General features: G+C 42.5%; 1 protein-coding gene across 2 annotated transcripts in view; it reads left to right on the top strand.

Annotated features, from left to right (window-relative positions):
• TTYH2 (tweety family member 2) overlaps nucleotides 1–15107 on the top strand; it is a 93784-nt gene that overhangs the window by 54425 nt on the left and 24252 nt on the right. For both annotated transcript variants that reach the window (XM_027873155.1, XM_027873156.1), the window contains exons 5-6: nucleotides 10183–10278; nucleotides 12354–12426. In XM_027873155.1, the coding sequence (XP_027728956.1) occupies nucleotides 10183–10278; nucleotides 12354–12426 (169 nt within the window). The remainder of the gene's footprint in view (nucleotides 1–10182; nucleotides 10279–12353; nucleotides 12427–15107) is intronic.

Raw genomic sequence — 15107 nt, 5'->3', positions numbered from 1 at the left:
AGGCGACATATTTTAGCGACTGCATTGACTGATGAACTGTAGGAGCTGAGAAGTATCCTGATCAGAGGGGACTATTTGAACAAAGACACAGAGAGAAAAACTGAAGCAGTATTTGGGGGACAGTGAATGGTTCAGTTTATCTAAAGCATAGGGTAACTGACAGAATAATAAGAGGTAAGACTGAAAAGGAAAGTAGGGACCAGATTGTGAAGGACTTTGAATGAACCTGAACCAGTACCCAAACCAAAACCATAACTCAAACCCAGTACCATAAATTTAGGAACCAACAAGGGTTTATTGAGTTCAGCAGCAAGGGAGCCCCACCAAAGGAACAAAAGGACAGAGAGAGAGAGAGAGAGAGAGAGAGAGAGAGAGAGTGTGTGTGTGTGTGTGTGTGTGTGTGTGTATACAAACGTGTATGTATTCTTTTTTGTTTATTTTGTTTTTTTATTTGGAGGTAATTGGAGTTAAGCAACTCGCCCAGGGTCACACAGCTAGTAAGTGCTTGAGGTCAGATTTGAACTCAGGTCCTCCTGACTCCAGGGCCAATGCTCTATTCACTGTGCCACCTATATATAAACTTACATAAAACTTATGTATGTATGTACATGTATATAGCTTATATATAAAGTTTATATGGGTATATATATAGATGTGTGTGTCTGTGCATTGAGTTTCACTTTAGGCAGGAAGTGAATTGGGTATGGGGTACCTTAGGATTGGACAAGACCTATTGCTGGGGGCTAGTAATAGAAAAGTCCCTTTTTCAGGTTAGCAATCTCTTGTAACCTACAGCCTTGATAGATCAGATTGTCCCTGCTGTTTGAGCAGTAAGGAACGTTGCAGACAGGGTAGGGGTTGCAATACGAGCAGATGCAGACAAAATGGAGTTTCTTTAGCTTTCTTTGTTACCCACAGCTCGTAACTTCTAAATAAATTAACTTCTCTCTAACTCAGTTTCCCCATCTCTTAAATAGGCATAATAATAATTATATACTGTTAAACAAGAAAGCTTTTTATAAAACGGTAACATAATATAGAAACAATGATTGTTTTTGTTATTGAGTGGGAGAGGAGTATAGCAAATGAGATAGAAGAATCAGAGATGTTGTGCCCCCTCCCCAACTAGTTCCTTGCACATGGTAAGCATTCAGTAAATGTTTATTGAGTAAACTAACCCAGGTATAAAATAAAGGAGGCATAGGGATCCATTTCAAACATGAGATAAGAGGGATTGTTGTAGATGCTACTGTCCAGTCATTAAGTAATCTCTAAAATACAAGGTGCCCAAAACATACAATATCTAGAAGTCTTTGGGAAGACCGGGAAGAACACTGGCCACTGTAATGGCTATTATGGTAGGTTGGAGGCAGGCAGTGAAAAGCTTCACAAGTCAAAGAAGTTTACATTTTATCCTAGGTGTAGGAAACATAGTGAGAGAAAATCATGCTTTCCATCTCCCTGCTTAAATGGCTGCCTGAAGAGGTCTCAGGCTGCCTGGCTTGAACGTATTTACCCCAACAAAGCCCTGAAATTCACAACAGACTGAAAAGTGATTAGAAAAGTCACATTGTCAGCTGAGTTGAGGATGGCTTGGCGTGGGGAGAGACTTCAGACAGAGACCAGTTCGAGGCTATTGCAATAGTGCAGGCAGGTAGTAAGGAAGGTCTGAGCTGGGGCAGCGATTGCATGCCTAGAAGGACAATGATGACTGGAACCTGGGTAACGAGAAGATGACTAGAATTTCTTTCTCCCTTTCCCTTTCCCTCCCGCTCTCCTCACTTCTCTTCTCTCCCCTCCTTTCTCTTTCTCTCTTTCACCTTTATAATGGAAGTTATATGTTAGAACAGTTTTAGACTTTGAAAAAAGTTGTGGAATTTTGATTCTGGAAAACTTAATTCAAATGTAAACTCTTGTGAACTGAATTAGAGGTATTTTAACACGAAATATTGAAAACACATCAGTCTCTTAAGGAAGGAAAAAAACCCCAAGAGATTTTAAATTTAAAGTGTGAAAAACAATGTTGAAGACAAATGTGCTACAGAAGCAGCAGGGAGAGTGCAGCCGCTTTCTGTGTGGTCTTGGTACCACTGGGCATCTCCAGGACTCTTTCAAGGGGATTTGTGAAGTCAAAACTGTTTTAAAACTCAGAGGCCCTGAGTTCAAATGCTGTCTCTGTCAATTACCTATATAACCTTGGTCAACCTCTTTGTCACTAAGTAACTGTGTTTTCTTCTTTCTGCCTCAGTTTTTCCGGGCCTGTAAAATGCAGGTGATTTCGGGGCCCCTTGCACCTTTCTGTGGTGTGTGAAATGCATTTCAGGAGAAAGGAAAATCTTGTTTGAGGAGTTGGGAGTGCTTCCCTTCTTTGGGAACACCAGAACCTCTTCCCTGTGAATGTAGTAAAGTCTGAACCTTCATTTTGTACTTCAAGAAGATTTTAATTGGGTCTGTAGATGGCAGCTGGGATAGGGGCAGCTTCTTCCCTCCCCCCCTGCTTTTGTGGCGTCCTTCCAGCCCCATGCCCACCTCTCTCATGGTCTTTGTAGTGTAAATAAAGCCAAAAACCATTGGCAGTAAAGGGGAATGAAAAAAAATGTTATTGGGCTTTTGTATGTAGGAGATAAAAAGATTTGACTCTTTAGGGACCTGAAAAAATTCCCTCCCTCTTTTCTCTCACTCTTTTTTTTTTTTTTTTTTTTTAGGCAATTGGGGTTAAGTGACTTGCCCAGGGTCACACAGCTAGTAAGTGTCAAGTGTTTGGTCTGAGGCCGCATTTGAACTCAGGTCCTCCTGACTTCAGGGCCAGTGCTCTATCCACTGTGCCACCTAGCTGCCCCTTTTCTCTCACTCTTATCTTTTTCCTCTTCCTTTCTGCTATTCCGTTAGCTGTTAACTAAATGGCCCTGACCTAGGAAGTGATCTAATCTAATTCTCTCATTTACAGTGAAGAAATTAAGGCACAGAAAGATGTTGGGATTGGCCCAACCTCCTGGAGTGGGAGATCAACATAGAAATAACTGATAAGGCCAGATGAGGAACCTGGCAATCAGGCAGAAAGTAGTAAGGTGAAAGGCCATTAACTTGCTTAGTTAACATGAACACAAAGGCCATTAATTTGCTTAGGATTTTCTAGGACTTGGGGTCCTAGGCAGCTAGATGATACAATGGATATAGCCCAGGACTTAGAGTCAGGACGACCTGTGTTCAAATCTGGCCTTAGACACTTATTATCTGTGTGATGCTAGGCAAGTCATTTAACCTCCATCTGCCTCAGTTTACTCATCTGTAAAATGGGGATAATATTAGCACCTACCTCCCAGGTTTGTTGTTAGGATCAAATGAGATATTTGTAGAACACTAAACACAGTGCCTGGCACAGAGTAGGTACTTAATAAATGTTTTTGGGTTTGTTTTTTAAATTAAGGCTCACTGGCTACTGCTCCTTCATTTGTATTTTTATTTCCTTTAACAAGGCAAAAAGGTTCTGTTATTTGAAATCTTTTTATAACCCAGCTTTGGGCTCTGTGGCATGTACTTCACTGGTCTGAGAGGTGGGCTGGTCATGTAGTTTGAGGAAGAAATAACAGATGGACAGCCCAAGTTCTGTATTGATACCACAGAATGTTAAAAGAACAAGAGGAAGGCCACAGCCCAGTGGCCGTATCCAATGCGAAAGTTACATGAGAAGACATGTATGTGAGTTTTGTAGAATGAAAAGATTGTGATCTGCAGCAGTGGGGGAAATACCCACATTGGTGGTAAGATGTGTTGAAACATTCTGAGTATACTGATGTTTGTGAATGGAGAGAGTAAGGGAAGGGCTGAAGGGGCAAATGGCCATGGTGGAGGCAAGATTTTAAAACACCATGAGGAATTTTGGCTGGAATCCAGCTCAGACACTTACTAGCTGGGTAGCCTTGGGCAAATTACTTAACTTCTGTCTGACTCAGTTTCCTGAACTGTAAAAGGGGGATAATAATAGCACCTATTTCCCAGAGTTGTTGTTTTGCTCAAACAAGGTAATCTTTGTAAAGTGTTCAGCACAGTGTCTGGGACATAGTGCTTAATGTTTCTTTCCTTCCTTCCTTCTTCCTTCTTCCTAGCTAGGTTTCCTGTTCTGGAAGAAAAATTCTGTACTCTGCATTTTAGCCAAAGTCCTTCAGAGAGAATTCTTAAGGTACAAATATTCCTGCCTGGAGAAAAGTCCAAAAGGGCAAAGTCCCCCCTAACTAATTAGAATTTTCTGTGACTCAAGCAATGTCCACTTACATTTTAGAGTGATCTTGAAACAAAAGACAAAATTCCACAGCAAAGTAAAACAATGGTAAATGTAGTATATATAGGTCTTTTTGTTCTCAAGACCCCTTTACAACTCTTAAATATTATTAAGGATCCCAAGAACTTTTGGTCATATGGGAGATACATATTTTACAGGAATCATGTGGGATATATTTTTTATATATATATGTATGTGTATGTATATGTATGTATGTGTATGTATGTACATGTATAAATAATAGGTAATGTATTAATATAATTAAATATCTATATATCAATATTTACTGTATTATAAATTTAAATGTCCTGTCATTGTTATGAAAATAACTTTGACTTCATGGACCCCCTGAAATAGTCTTAGAGATCCCAGAGGGTCCTTGGACCACATTTTGAGAACCTCTAGTATAAAGTTTAAGTTTAGTGTTTTTGATTTGCTTAATGGTAATATTAATGCTAGTGAACCCTTGGAGAAAATGTCTTCCTGAGACTAGTTACTTTCTCACTAAAACCACTACCAAGGATTCCCTTTTCAATCTGGCCAAAGGTGCATAGAAAGACACTTCTCTTAATTGGATTGAACAAGAATACATTCCCACTTTTATCTTGGTCACCATAATTAAAACAAATGAATAATTCTAGTTTCAGGGAATCAAAATTCTTCCTTGGATTTTTTTCCCCTTCCTAGAATTTATTATGTCTTACGTTAGAAAGACTAAGGAGGTGTTTGATTTAAGTGAAACTAGGGACTTCAGACCATGAATATTATTTCATAATGTTTTATAGCACATTCATTTATTTATAGCATACAAATATTTCTTGATATTTTATAATCTTAGTTGATATAAGTTACATAGATAATAACATATATAGACTTAGGTCTATATATTTCCACATTTCCCAGTCCCAAGGGGTGAGGTAGAGTTAATTTCCCAAAGACCTGCCAAGCCTATGCCCTGGGTCCAGCCTCCTGGTATTCCGTCATGGAGGCTGCCATAGGAATGGCCTAACATTGAAAAGAGGAAGACAGAGCCAGAGGCAGCAGTGTGCTAACAAATGGCTCTCCAGGGGAAAAAAAAAAAAGAGTACTTTTGACACACTTTGAAGTTAAATCTGCATTATTATCATTGTCTTCTCAGCTGATGGCCTTCTTTAGTGGAGTGTGCCTTCCCTTAGCTCTGCCCTTTGTAGGTCATAGAATCATCAGTTTTAGAGTCTGAAGGGACTTTAAAGGTCATCTAGTATAACACACACTCCAACCTCCATGATAAGGAAATCGAGCCCTGGAGGCAAAGTAATGTACCCAAAGTTAAACAGGTAAGAAATAGCAGAGGCAAAATTTGAACCCAGGTTCTCCGACTGTGAATCCAGTGCCCTTCCTACTGTCTGCCATGTTCACTTTTCTAGAGCCCAGGCCAAGACAAATGAAAAGACTAAGTCAGCCTTTATGCATCCTTTCATGGCCACTTCCCCTCCCCTCTCTAAGGCAAGCAAATACCTTGAATAATCTCCTCTTTAAATCACATCTTATTTATTCACTATCTTAAGTATGTTACTCAAGTTCATCAACCAATGGGCTCCCACTTTGTTCCCAATTTTTTGCTACATGAAAAGTGCTGCTATAAATATTTTGGAATATATGGGACATTTCTGTCTTTGACCTCCTTAAGCTCTACGTTGGGATCACTGGGTCAAAGGATAAGAATGGTTCAGTGACATTGAGCACAGAATTCCAAATCATGTTTCAGAACATTTGAACCATTCACAACTCCCGAAGGGTATATTAGTGTGCTTGAGTTATATTGCTGACTTTCGTCATCTTTGCCAATTTGATGGTTGTGAGGTAAAAGTTCAGTGTTATTAAATTTGCATTTTGCATTTGAAACATTTTTATTTCTTATGGCTGTTGGTAATTTCCCTTTATTCTTTTGAAAACTCCATTGTTATTCTCACTGTGTGGGGGAAAATCAAGGAAGGCCTCCAGTACATTGGATAGGGTGGATAGGATGGCTTGTGATTTGTATCACTAGAGCAAACATCCAGATTGATAAAATCAAAGATACATTTTATGACATTGGTTTTTATTTTTGGTTTTTTTTTTTGGTTTGGTTTGGTTTTTGGCCAGGCAATGGGGTTTAGGTGACTTGCCCAGGGTCACACAGCTAGTAAGTGTTATGTGTCTGAGGCCGGATTTGAACTCAGGTCCTCCTGAATCCAGGGCTGGTGCTTTATCCACTGCGCCACATATCAAAGATACATTTTAGTAAAATCTAATTGACCTACTTCATCTTTTGTGACCTCCTCTGTTTATTTGGTTTCAAATTCTTAGAACAGTGCCTGGCACATAGTAGGTGCTTAATAAATATTTATTGACTGACTGATTGATTGAATTCTCCCTGTAACCATAGACCTGGAAGATACCTCCTGCTCTCTAATTATTTTATGTTTTGAGCACTTATCCATTATAGTATATTATAATATATTGTCCCTAGATTTTGATATTCTGCTCAGAGGAGGCACAAACTGCTATGTACAGCTTGATTTTTTTTTTTTTAAGTATGTAATAAGTTCCAAAAGAATTTTGGCAGCTGAGAGCATCTAAGCCCATGGTTCAGGGGTTCCCAGACGTTCTCAGTTTATAGCAACCTTAGTGTCTCAATCATTTTTTCAAGGCACCTCTAGGCCAAAAGAAATAACCTAAGTCTTGCGTACTAAGTAATGAGATCAAAATTTCCAGTCTCCTACAGAGCCCCTGTGAGTTTGCTGTGGCATAAGGGCACCGGGGCCCACAGTTTAGGAACAGCAGTGACAGAGATCAGCTTAATTCATCCATGATGCCAAATGACCGAGTCAGGTCATCTGCCTTGCTCTTCTTTCTTTATCAAGGAAAAGGGTTATTTGTAGTTGGACCTGTCTTAATAAAATATGAGCAAAGCCCTTGTCCTGCAGATCCCATTCATGTGTTAACTCTACCCTTGAGTGACCTATTGTCCTGAACAACCTGGCCCTCCCTGTCAAAATTTCAGGGTATGTACAGAAGAGGTAACATATGTATCAAGACACCTGGTTAGTACCAGCTCTGCCACTGAGTAGCCGCTCAATGGCAAGTCACTTCCCCAGTTCTGGCCCTTAATTTCCTTATCCATAAAAGAAGGGAGTTGGAATCTCCTTTCATATGAAGAAATCTTGGAAGCAGAGGAGAGAAACATGATGGAGAGTATTTGGATGAAGGGGGTTTTTTTAATTTATTTTTAATTAACCATAAATAAAATGGGCATTTCCATACATGTGTAGAACAGAAAAAGAAGATTGTCTGTGAAACTGCAGATCTGCTATGTACAGCTTGGTTTTTGGTTTTTTTTAAGCATGTGATAAGTTCCAAAAGAATTTTGGCAGGTGAGAGCATCTAATAATAGAGAACACCTCGGGGATAAATGTAAAGTTTTACAGGTAGGTAGACGATATCAACATCTCAAGTACAAGATGAGGGAAGCAGCATTGGAGTACAGTTCTGAAAAAGACCTGAGGGGTTGGGGGGGGGGGTCTACAAAAATTCAGTATTGTGATATTGCAGTCCCAACAGGTGATAGGAAGCATAGCTCCTGGAAATTGGGAAGCGGTAGTCCTGTTGAAGTCCGCCCTCATCAGACTTAATCTGAAATATCATGTTCAGTTCTGGGAATTACTGTTTAAGAGGAATATAAATAAGCTGTAGGTTGTTGTGGGGGTAGCTCGATGGCACAGTGAGTAGAGTGCTGGACCTGGAGTCAGGAAGACTCATCTTGAGGTCAAATCTGGCCTCAGACACTTAACTGTGAGACCCTGGGTAAGTCACTTAACCCTTGCCTCAGTTTCCTCATCTGTAAAATGAGCTGGAGAAGGAAATGGCAAACTACTCTAGTGTCTTTGCCAAGAAAATCTCAAATGGGGTCATGGAGAGTCAGACACAACTGAACAACAACAATAAAAGGTTGTCATGCTGAGAATAGGGCAACCAGTAGGGAAAGGCCCTAAAATCTATGACAAATGAGGATTAGTTGAATGAACTGAGGACGTTTTAGCCTAGAAAAGACTCAAGGGGAACATGTAAGTTGTCTTCAAGTATTTTAAAGCTACCATGGGGAAGGGGGGATTAACTTTGGTCTATTTACTTTTTTTTTTATATGAGGCAATTGGAGTTAAGTGACTTGCCCAGGATCACACATCTATCAAGTGTTATGTATCTGAGGCCAGATTTGAACTCGGGGTCCTCCTGACTCCAGGGCCAGTGTTCTACCCACTGCGCCACCTAGCTGCCCTGATTTTGGTCTATTTAGTCCCAGAGGGCAGAACCAGGATTAGTAGATAGGAGTGTCGAAGAGGCCGATTTGGGCTTGATACCAGGAAACCAAAACAAAACTTTCTAATAATTAGAACAGTGCAGACACAATATGGGTGACTGCCCTGGAAGGGGTGAGTTCACCCTCCTCGGCGGGTCTTCAAGCAAAGGCTGACAACCACTTCTCAGCTCGGTTACGCTGAATGGTCCCTTCAGGGCTGAGTTGGACCAAAAGGTCACTGCATTCCCTTCTAATTCCCAGGTTCTGTGGTTCTTTTACTATTCCAGCTTTTCATGTTGGAGTTTGCTTAAGTCAGCAGTGAGCCCCAGCTACTTCCTTGGATCCAAGATTTGAAGCAGAACTGTGTCACGCTGAGGCCTGCTTTGGGCTTTGGATAGCCAAAGTGGCCTACAAGTGCAGAGAGACACTTGCTGGCTATTTCCAACAATTTATCATGAGCTCATAGTTAAATACCGGTTCTTGTCCAAACAGCAAAATTATCCCTGAATCACAGAATGGTTGTGACCCTTATCTTATGGAAGGGGGTTTGAAGCAACAAATTATGCTGCGTGTTGGCCCCCACATGGCCAATCTGTGAACTAAGGATGGACTTTTTTGTTGTTCAGTCATTTCAGTCATGTCTGAATCTTTGTGACCCCATTTGGGGTTTACTTTGCAAAGATACTGGAGTGGTTTGCCATTTCCTTTTCCAGTTCGTTTTACAGATGAGGAACTGATGCAAACAGGGTTAAATGACTTGCCCAGGGTCACTCAGCTAGTAAGTGTCTAAGGCCAAATTTGAACTCAGGAAGATGAATCTTCCTGATTTCAGTCCTGTTACTTTATCCACTTCACCACCTAGTTGCCCGACAATAGTTTTTACTTTTTTTTTTTCTTGAGGCAGTTGGGGTTAAGTGACTTACCCAGGGTCACACAGCTAGTAAGTGTCAAGCATCTGGTCTGAGACCGGATTTAAACTCAGGTCCTCCTGACCCCAGGGCTGGTGCTCTATTCACTGTGCCACCTAGCTGCTCTTGATTTTTACATTTTTAAGTAAAATTTTATTATATTAAAAAATGTGAAAAACCATTCTTAGCTCACAGAGTGTACAAAGCCAGATTGGGTCCTCAGCTATAGTTTGCGCACCAATCCATGAACTAATCCAACTGCTTTGCTTTAGGAAGGCTGGAAAGAGGAAACTGAGGCCAAAGTGGGAACTAACTTACTCAGAGTTGTACAGCTAGTTAGTTGCTACAACCCACATCTCAGATCTCCTGACCTCAGTCCAGAGTTCCTTCCACTCCACCTTGACACCTCTTTCAAGGCAGCTTCTTTCCTCCAGGCCCAATCAGAGATCATGCTCCGGGCTTTCCCGTCCTCAGCAGACCCCATTGGCTATTTGGTTATTTCACATTTTGAGGAAGGGACTGTGTTTATTCAATGATTTAACTGTAGGTGATGGGCATTTCATTGATAATGAAAGGGATATGTCAGAAATGTCCAGATGTCCTTAGAAATACAGGCGCTGCCTGTGAATCTCCTATTTCTCAGTTCTCTGATCACTACCCACTTCGTCCATTTCCAGGTGGCTTTCTTATCTCTTGCTTTTCATCTTGGACCTGGTTATCTGCCTCATCGCCTGCCTGGGGCTGGCTAAGCACTCCAAATGTCTCCTAGCTACGTGAGTATCCTTGACCCTAAATAATAAATAAATGAATGAATGAATGAGTGAACATTAAATAAATAAATAACCTCCTTTGATTTGGGGGTGTCCAATAAAATGAGGAGGTGGGAATGGCAAGATATGTGTGGTTACCCCCTCCCTAAGCTAAGCTCCGACCTGGCTGGATGGATTCATTGGTGCATCCCCCAAAGCTGCCTATTTCCTGGCTCGCTGCTTGAGCAGAAATTAAGAATAGACCATTAGAGCTGTCAAGGACTCAAGAAATCCTCTGAGTCCAAATGATGGCAGTGACTAACTGACGCAGCCGCTGCAGTGATGAGCATGAGACCAGCTCAATGCTCTGTAACCCCGAGACGCATGGATGAGTCGGGAGACAGCAAGGTGGCAGAAGCTCCGTTTATTGAATGCAGTTAGCTGTCTTTTATGGCCCTAGTGATGCATGTTCAAAGCGTGATCCCCCTGTGATAGCCAATCATCAGGTCTGCTGGAGCTCGTGTCAGGACTCATCTCCCAGTGAGAGGAGAGCCAAACCAACCGTGGGAGCTCAGGTCAGCAAAGGAGAGGTCCTGGGAGACTTCCTTATTTTTGCCATGCAACTATGTTGTGACCCTCAGCTTCTACTGATAGAAGCTAGAACTACCATGGGAAAGTTCCCTCAACAGAGCTGTCATGAGACTGTGAGACATTCACCCTAACAACTAACTTTGTACCAAACCACAGGAATAGAAGCATAGAATCGTCCATTTTGAGCTGAAAGGGGAGGGATCTTAGGGGTCCAGCCCTTCATTTTACAGATAAGGAAAATGAGTCCCAGAGAGATAGAATGACTTGCTGGGAGATCATATAGGTTTTTGACAGCTTACTGGGCTTTGCCCCTGTATCCCCCCAGCCCCCAGGAGAAAATGTTAATTAGCACTTTGCCATTTGCTTCTGGACAGTAGATTCCTTGTAGCTTCCTCCCCAGCTCACTATATTAAGTAGTAGGGTAGGATTTGAACCCAAGTCCTTTTAATTACAAATAGAGTACTTTTCCCACTGCAGCATACTGCTTTGACATTTACCTGTGCATATGTCCATAGCTGGGCTGTATCCCTGCCTGTATTCCTGTAATCCTTGTATCCCTGTAGTCCTGCCCCCACTCTGAAGTGTCTTATACTAAAGAAACATGGCCACCATTTTTAATGTCTCTTGCCACCTCTGTGGCCATGGACAGACTGGCAGACTTGGGGCCTCTTCACAGAGCCCCAAGAGTAGAAGAGAGAGCAGGCAAACCATCAGGGTGCCAAGAGACTCCAACTCTGAGCACCAGTAATTCCACAGCAAACTGAAAACACCCCCAGTCTTTCTGAGGCCCCTTTGCCCTAGGAGAGGGAGCACATTAGCATCTAATTTAGCAGTCTGAGACTAATATGTAGTCTCAGAGAAGTTGGGACTTGCTAGGCCCTTTTCTCTCCCAAGTACATCAAGATGTTAGGTCCTGGTTGCGCAGCAATTTCTGGCACTATTTTGTACCAGGAGCAAATCATAATTATTTTTTTCTATTTGTACTGCTTGAGGATCATAGGTCCCTTGTAGCCTCCCCAGCCCACTATAGATTTTCCCCATGTCATGGTCACTGTAATTAATAGGTGGACCTAATTGCTGAATTCTAAGAAGCCACAAGCACCACATGGGAGGAGGCTTCCCTTACCAGTATGCATTAGTTCAGTGCCAAGCTTGAAGTCATGAGACCTGTCTTCCCATCTCAGCTTACTGTGTGACCTTGGGCAAGTCATTTAACTTCTCTGGGCCTCAATCTCTTCATCTGAAAAATGAGGGGGGTTGAGCTCGATGGCTTCTAAAGTCCCATTCACCTGTAGATTTTTTTTTTTTTTTTTTTTTTTTGGTGAGGCAATGGGGTTAAGTGTATCAAGTGTCTGAGGCGGGATTTAAACTCAGGTCCTCCTGACTCCAAGGCCAGAGCTCTGTCCACTGCGCCACCTAGCTGCACCTCACCTGTAGATCTTAAGTCTATGACTAGGCTCCCATAGGGTAGGAGGAAGCCTGTACTACCTATGTCCATTTCTCTCCAGGATGCTTTGCTGTGGCGTGCTTACTCTCCTCCTCAGCTGGGCTTCCCTGGCCGCTGACACAGCAGCTGCAGTGGTGAGTCACCGGAGGGCAGTGTGTGTGTGTGTGTGTGTTATGGGTGTGGATATACACCTGTGCTTACGTGTGTCTCTCTATCTCCTTGTCATTTCCTCTCACCCCTACAGAGCTTAGCAGGCCCAATGTATGAGTGAATCTGACTTCTCCAGTTATTCCCTAGAAATGGCCTAAAAGGGAAAAGAATTATGGTTGAAGTCCAGACTCCCTGGTTCTGGGGTTCTGGTTGGACCTCTGTGGTGTCAGTGTTTCCTGTCTCTGATATGGAATCCCAGAATATTGGAGCTGGATGGAACTTGAGAGGTCAGCGACTCAAATCTCTCATTTGACAAATAAGGAAACTGAGGCCTAAAGAAGTTAAATGACTTGCCTAGGTTCACACAGAAAATTATCATCAGATCTGGGACTCAAACCCGTGTTTCTTCATTCTGTGCATATCCTACACTACCATGTTAGGTCCTGGTGATTGCTGGTTAAATTTTGGTGACTTTTGCTGGGGAGAGAGGGAAGCTGACAGCTGTGATAACAGGGGCAACTTGACCCTTGAGACTTAATTGATCCCCTATTGGCTAGGCAAGTAGAATGACCCCCAGCTGTGTGTGTAGGTGAGCCAATGGGAAGAACACTGGACGAAGTGAAAAATCCCAGGCACTGGGTTCAAATCCCAGCTCTCTGCCACTTGTGTGACCTTTGCTTCTCTGAGCCTCAGTTTCTTCATGTGTAAAATGAGAAGGTTGGACTAGATGATCTTACAAAGATGTTCCCTGTTTCAAGAGGTGATGTTGTTTGTCCTTCATTTTCCAAAAGGAGCGATGACATCTCGAAGGTGATATCTTGACTTAGCGTGAATTGAACGGAAGTGAGGCAGAGCTTCGCACAGCTGTCAGTCTCACTCTCTCTTCCTGAGTCATCTGAGTTCAGTGGCAAGACAAAGCAAAGAGGAAGGGAGTGACATTTGGCCCTAGCCAAAGGAGGGGTATAAGGAGTTAGAAAGTTGAAACTATCTTCCATTTTCACTTGGTAGCACCGTAATGCACAGAGCAGCGCTGAGCCTGCAGACAGGAAGACCCGAGTTCAAATGCAGATTCAGACACTTACTAGTTACATGGCCCTGGGCAAATTAAAATCTTCCTTAGCCTCAGATGAGGAAATGGAGGTAAATAATAGCCCTTACCTCCCAGGGTTGTTGCATCAAATGAGATACTATTTTTGTAAAGCTCTTTACAAACCATAAAGAGCTATGGAAATGATAGGTGCTATTACCCCATTTGATCTCCTGGGGACTGAGTGGAGCTGAGGTGGGGTGGGGCGGAGCTTTTCCTGAGTACCTTTACAAAGGGAGCTTCTTGGAGGCACAGACTATTTTTTCCTTTCTATGCATCCCTTTAGTGTTTAGCACCGTGCCTTGTACAAACTAAGCCCTTAACAAATGCTTATTGACTGATTTGCTGTTAGATATTCCCCTGGTCAGCTAGGTGGTGAAATGGATAGAGCTCGGGGCCTCGAATGAGGAAGACCTGAGTTCAAATCTGGCCTCCCACACTTAATAGCTTCGTGACCCTGGGCAAGTCTCTTAACCCTGTTTGCCTCAGTTTCCTTTCTGTCAAATGAGCTGGAGAAGGAAATGACAAGCCATTCCAATATCTTTGTCAAGAAAATCCCAAACAGGGTCACGGAGAGTCAAATACAACTGAAATGACACAACCGGTCTCCCGGACACACCTCTGTGGTGGCTTATCGGAAACTGGTTCTGAAGTCATAAAACTTAAGTTGGAGTCGAAGTGCTGGCATTTACTAGCTGTGTGGCCTTAGGCAAATCACTCACCATCTCTGAGCCTCAGTTTTCTCTTTTGTAAAACAGGAACGATCGTATTTACTCTAACCTGGGCTTAAATTCCGTCTCTGCCATTTACAGATTCTGGGCAAATCCTTAACCTCTTTCAGCAGCAGTGTCCTCATCTCTTAGGGTTGTACTTGCAGCAACGATTTTTTCCCTGTAGTGGTAGTGGCAGCGGCAGCGGTAGTGGTAGGCAGCGAGGTGGTTCAGTGGATAGAGCTCTGAGCCTGGATTCAGGAAGACCTGAGTTCAGTTACTAGCTGTGTGATCCTGAGTAAGTCACTTAACCTCCCTGTACTTCAGAGTCCAAGTCAATAGACATTAATTAGGCATCTGCTATGTACTGTGCTACATACACTGTGCTAAGTGCCAGGGATAAAAAGGCAGCAGACAATCCCTGCCTCTAAGGAGCTCATAATCTAATGGAAGAAGACTACACATGAAAAGAAGCTGAGGAGGCGGGAAGCTCCTTAAATGGTGGAGGATCTGGTAGGAGCTATCCAGTCTCTACCCTTCACCCTCTCTTTGGGGTGCGGGGGCATGGTGTACAGAGGAGTGTAGGGTCCAAAGAATGTCTAGTATGCAATAAAAGAAACTGAGGCAGAGCTCTAAGCTAATAACCGTTTATTAAAGCGACCTGACCCCCTTTAATGTATGGGACCTCATCTTTTTCATGATCAGAGATGCCCCCTTCCTCCAGGGCCTCTCTTTTATAGTGCTTGATATCTAGACCATACAGATGAAGCACACAAAAAATAAAGTCTCATTGGCTGATAGATCTTGACCTCGACCCTCCAGGAGGGTCTACATAAAATAAAGAATCCCATTGGTTGACAAACCTATA

Source organism: Vombatus ursinus, unplaced genomic scaffold, assembly GCF_900497805.2.
Source record: "Vombatus ursinus unplaced genomic scaffold, bare-nosed wombat genome assembly UNPS02014801.1, whole genome shotgun sequence".
Lineage (NCBI taxonomy): Eukaryota > Metazoa > Chordata > Mammalia > Diprotodontia > Vombatidae > Vombatus > Vombatus ursinus.
The sequence above is the reverse complement of the archived record's forward strand: the minus strand, read 5'-3'. Positions and strand labels throughout refer to the sequence as shown.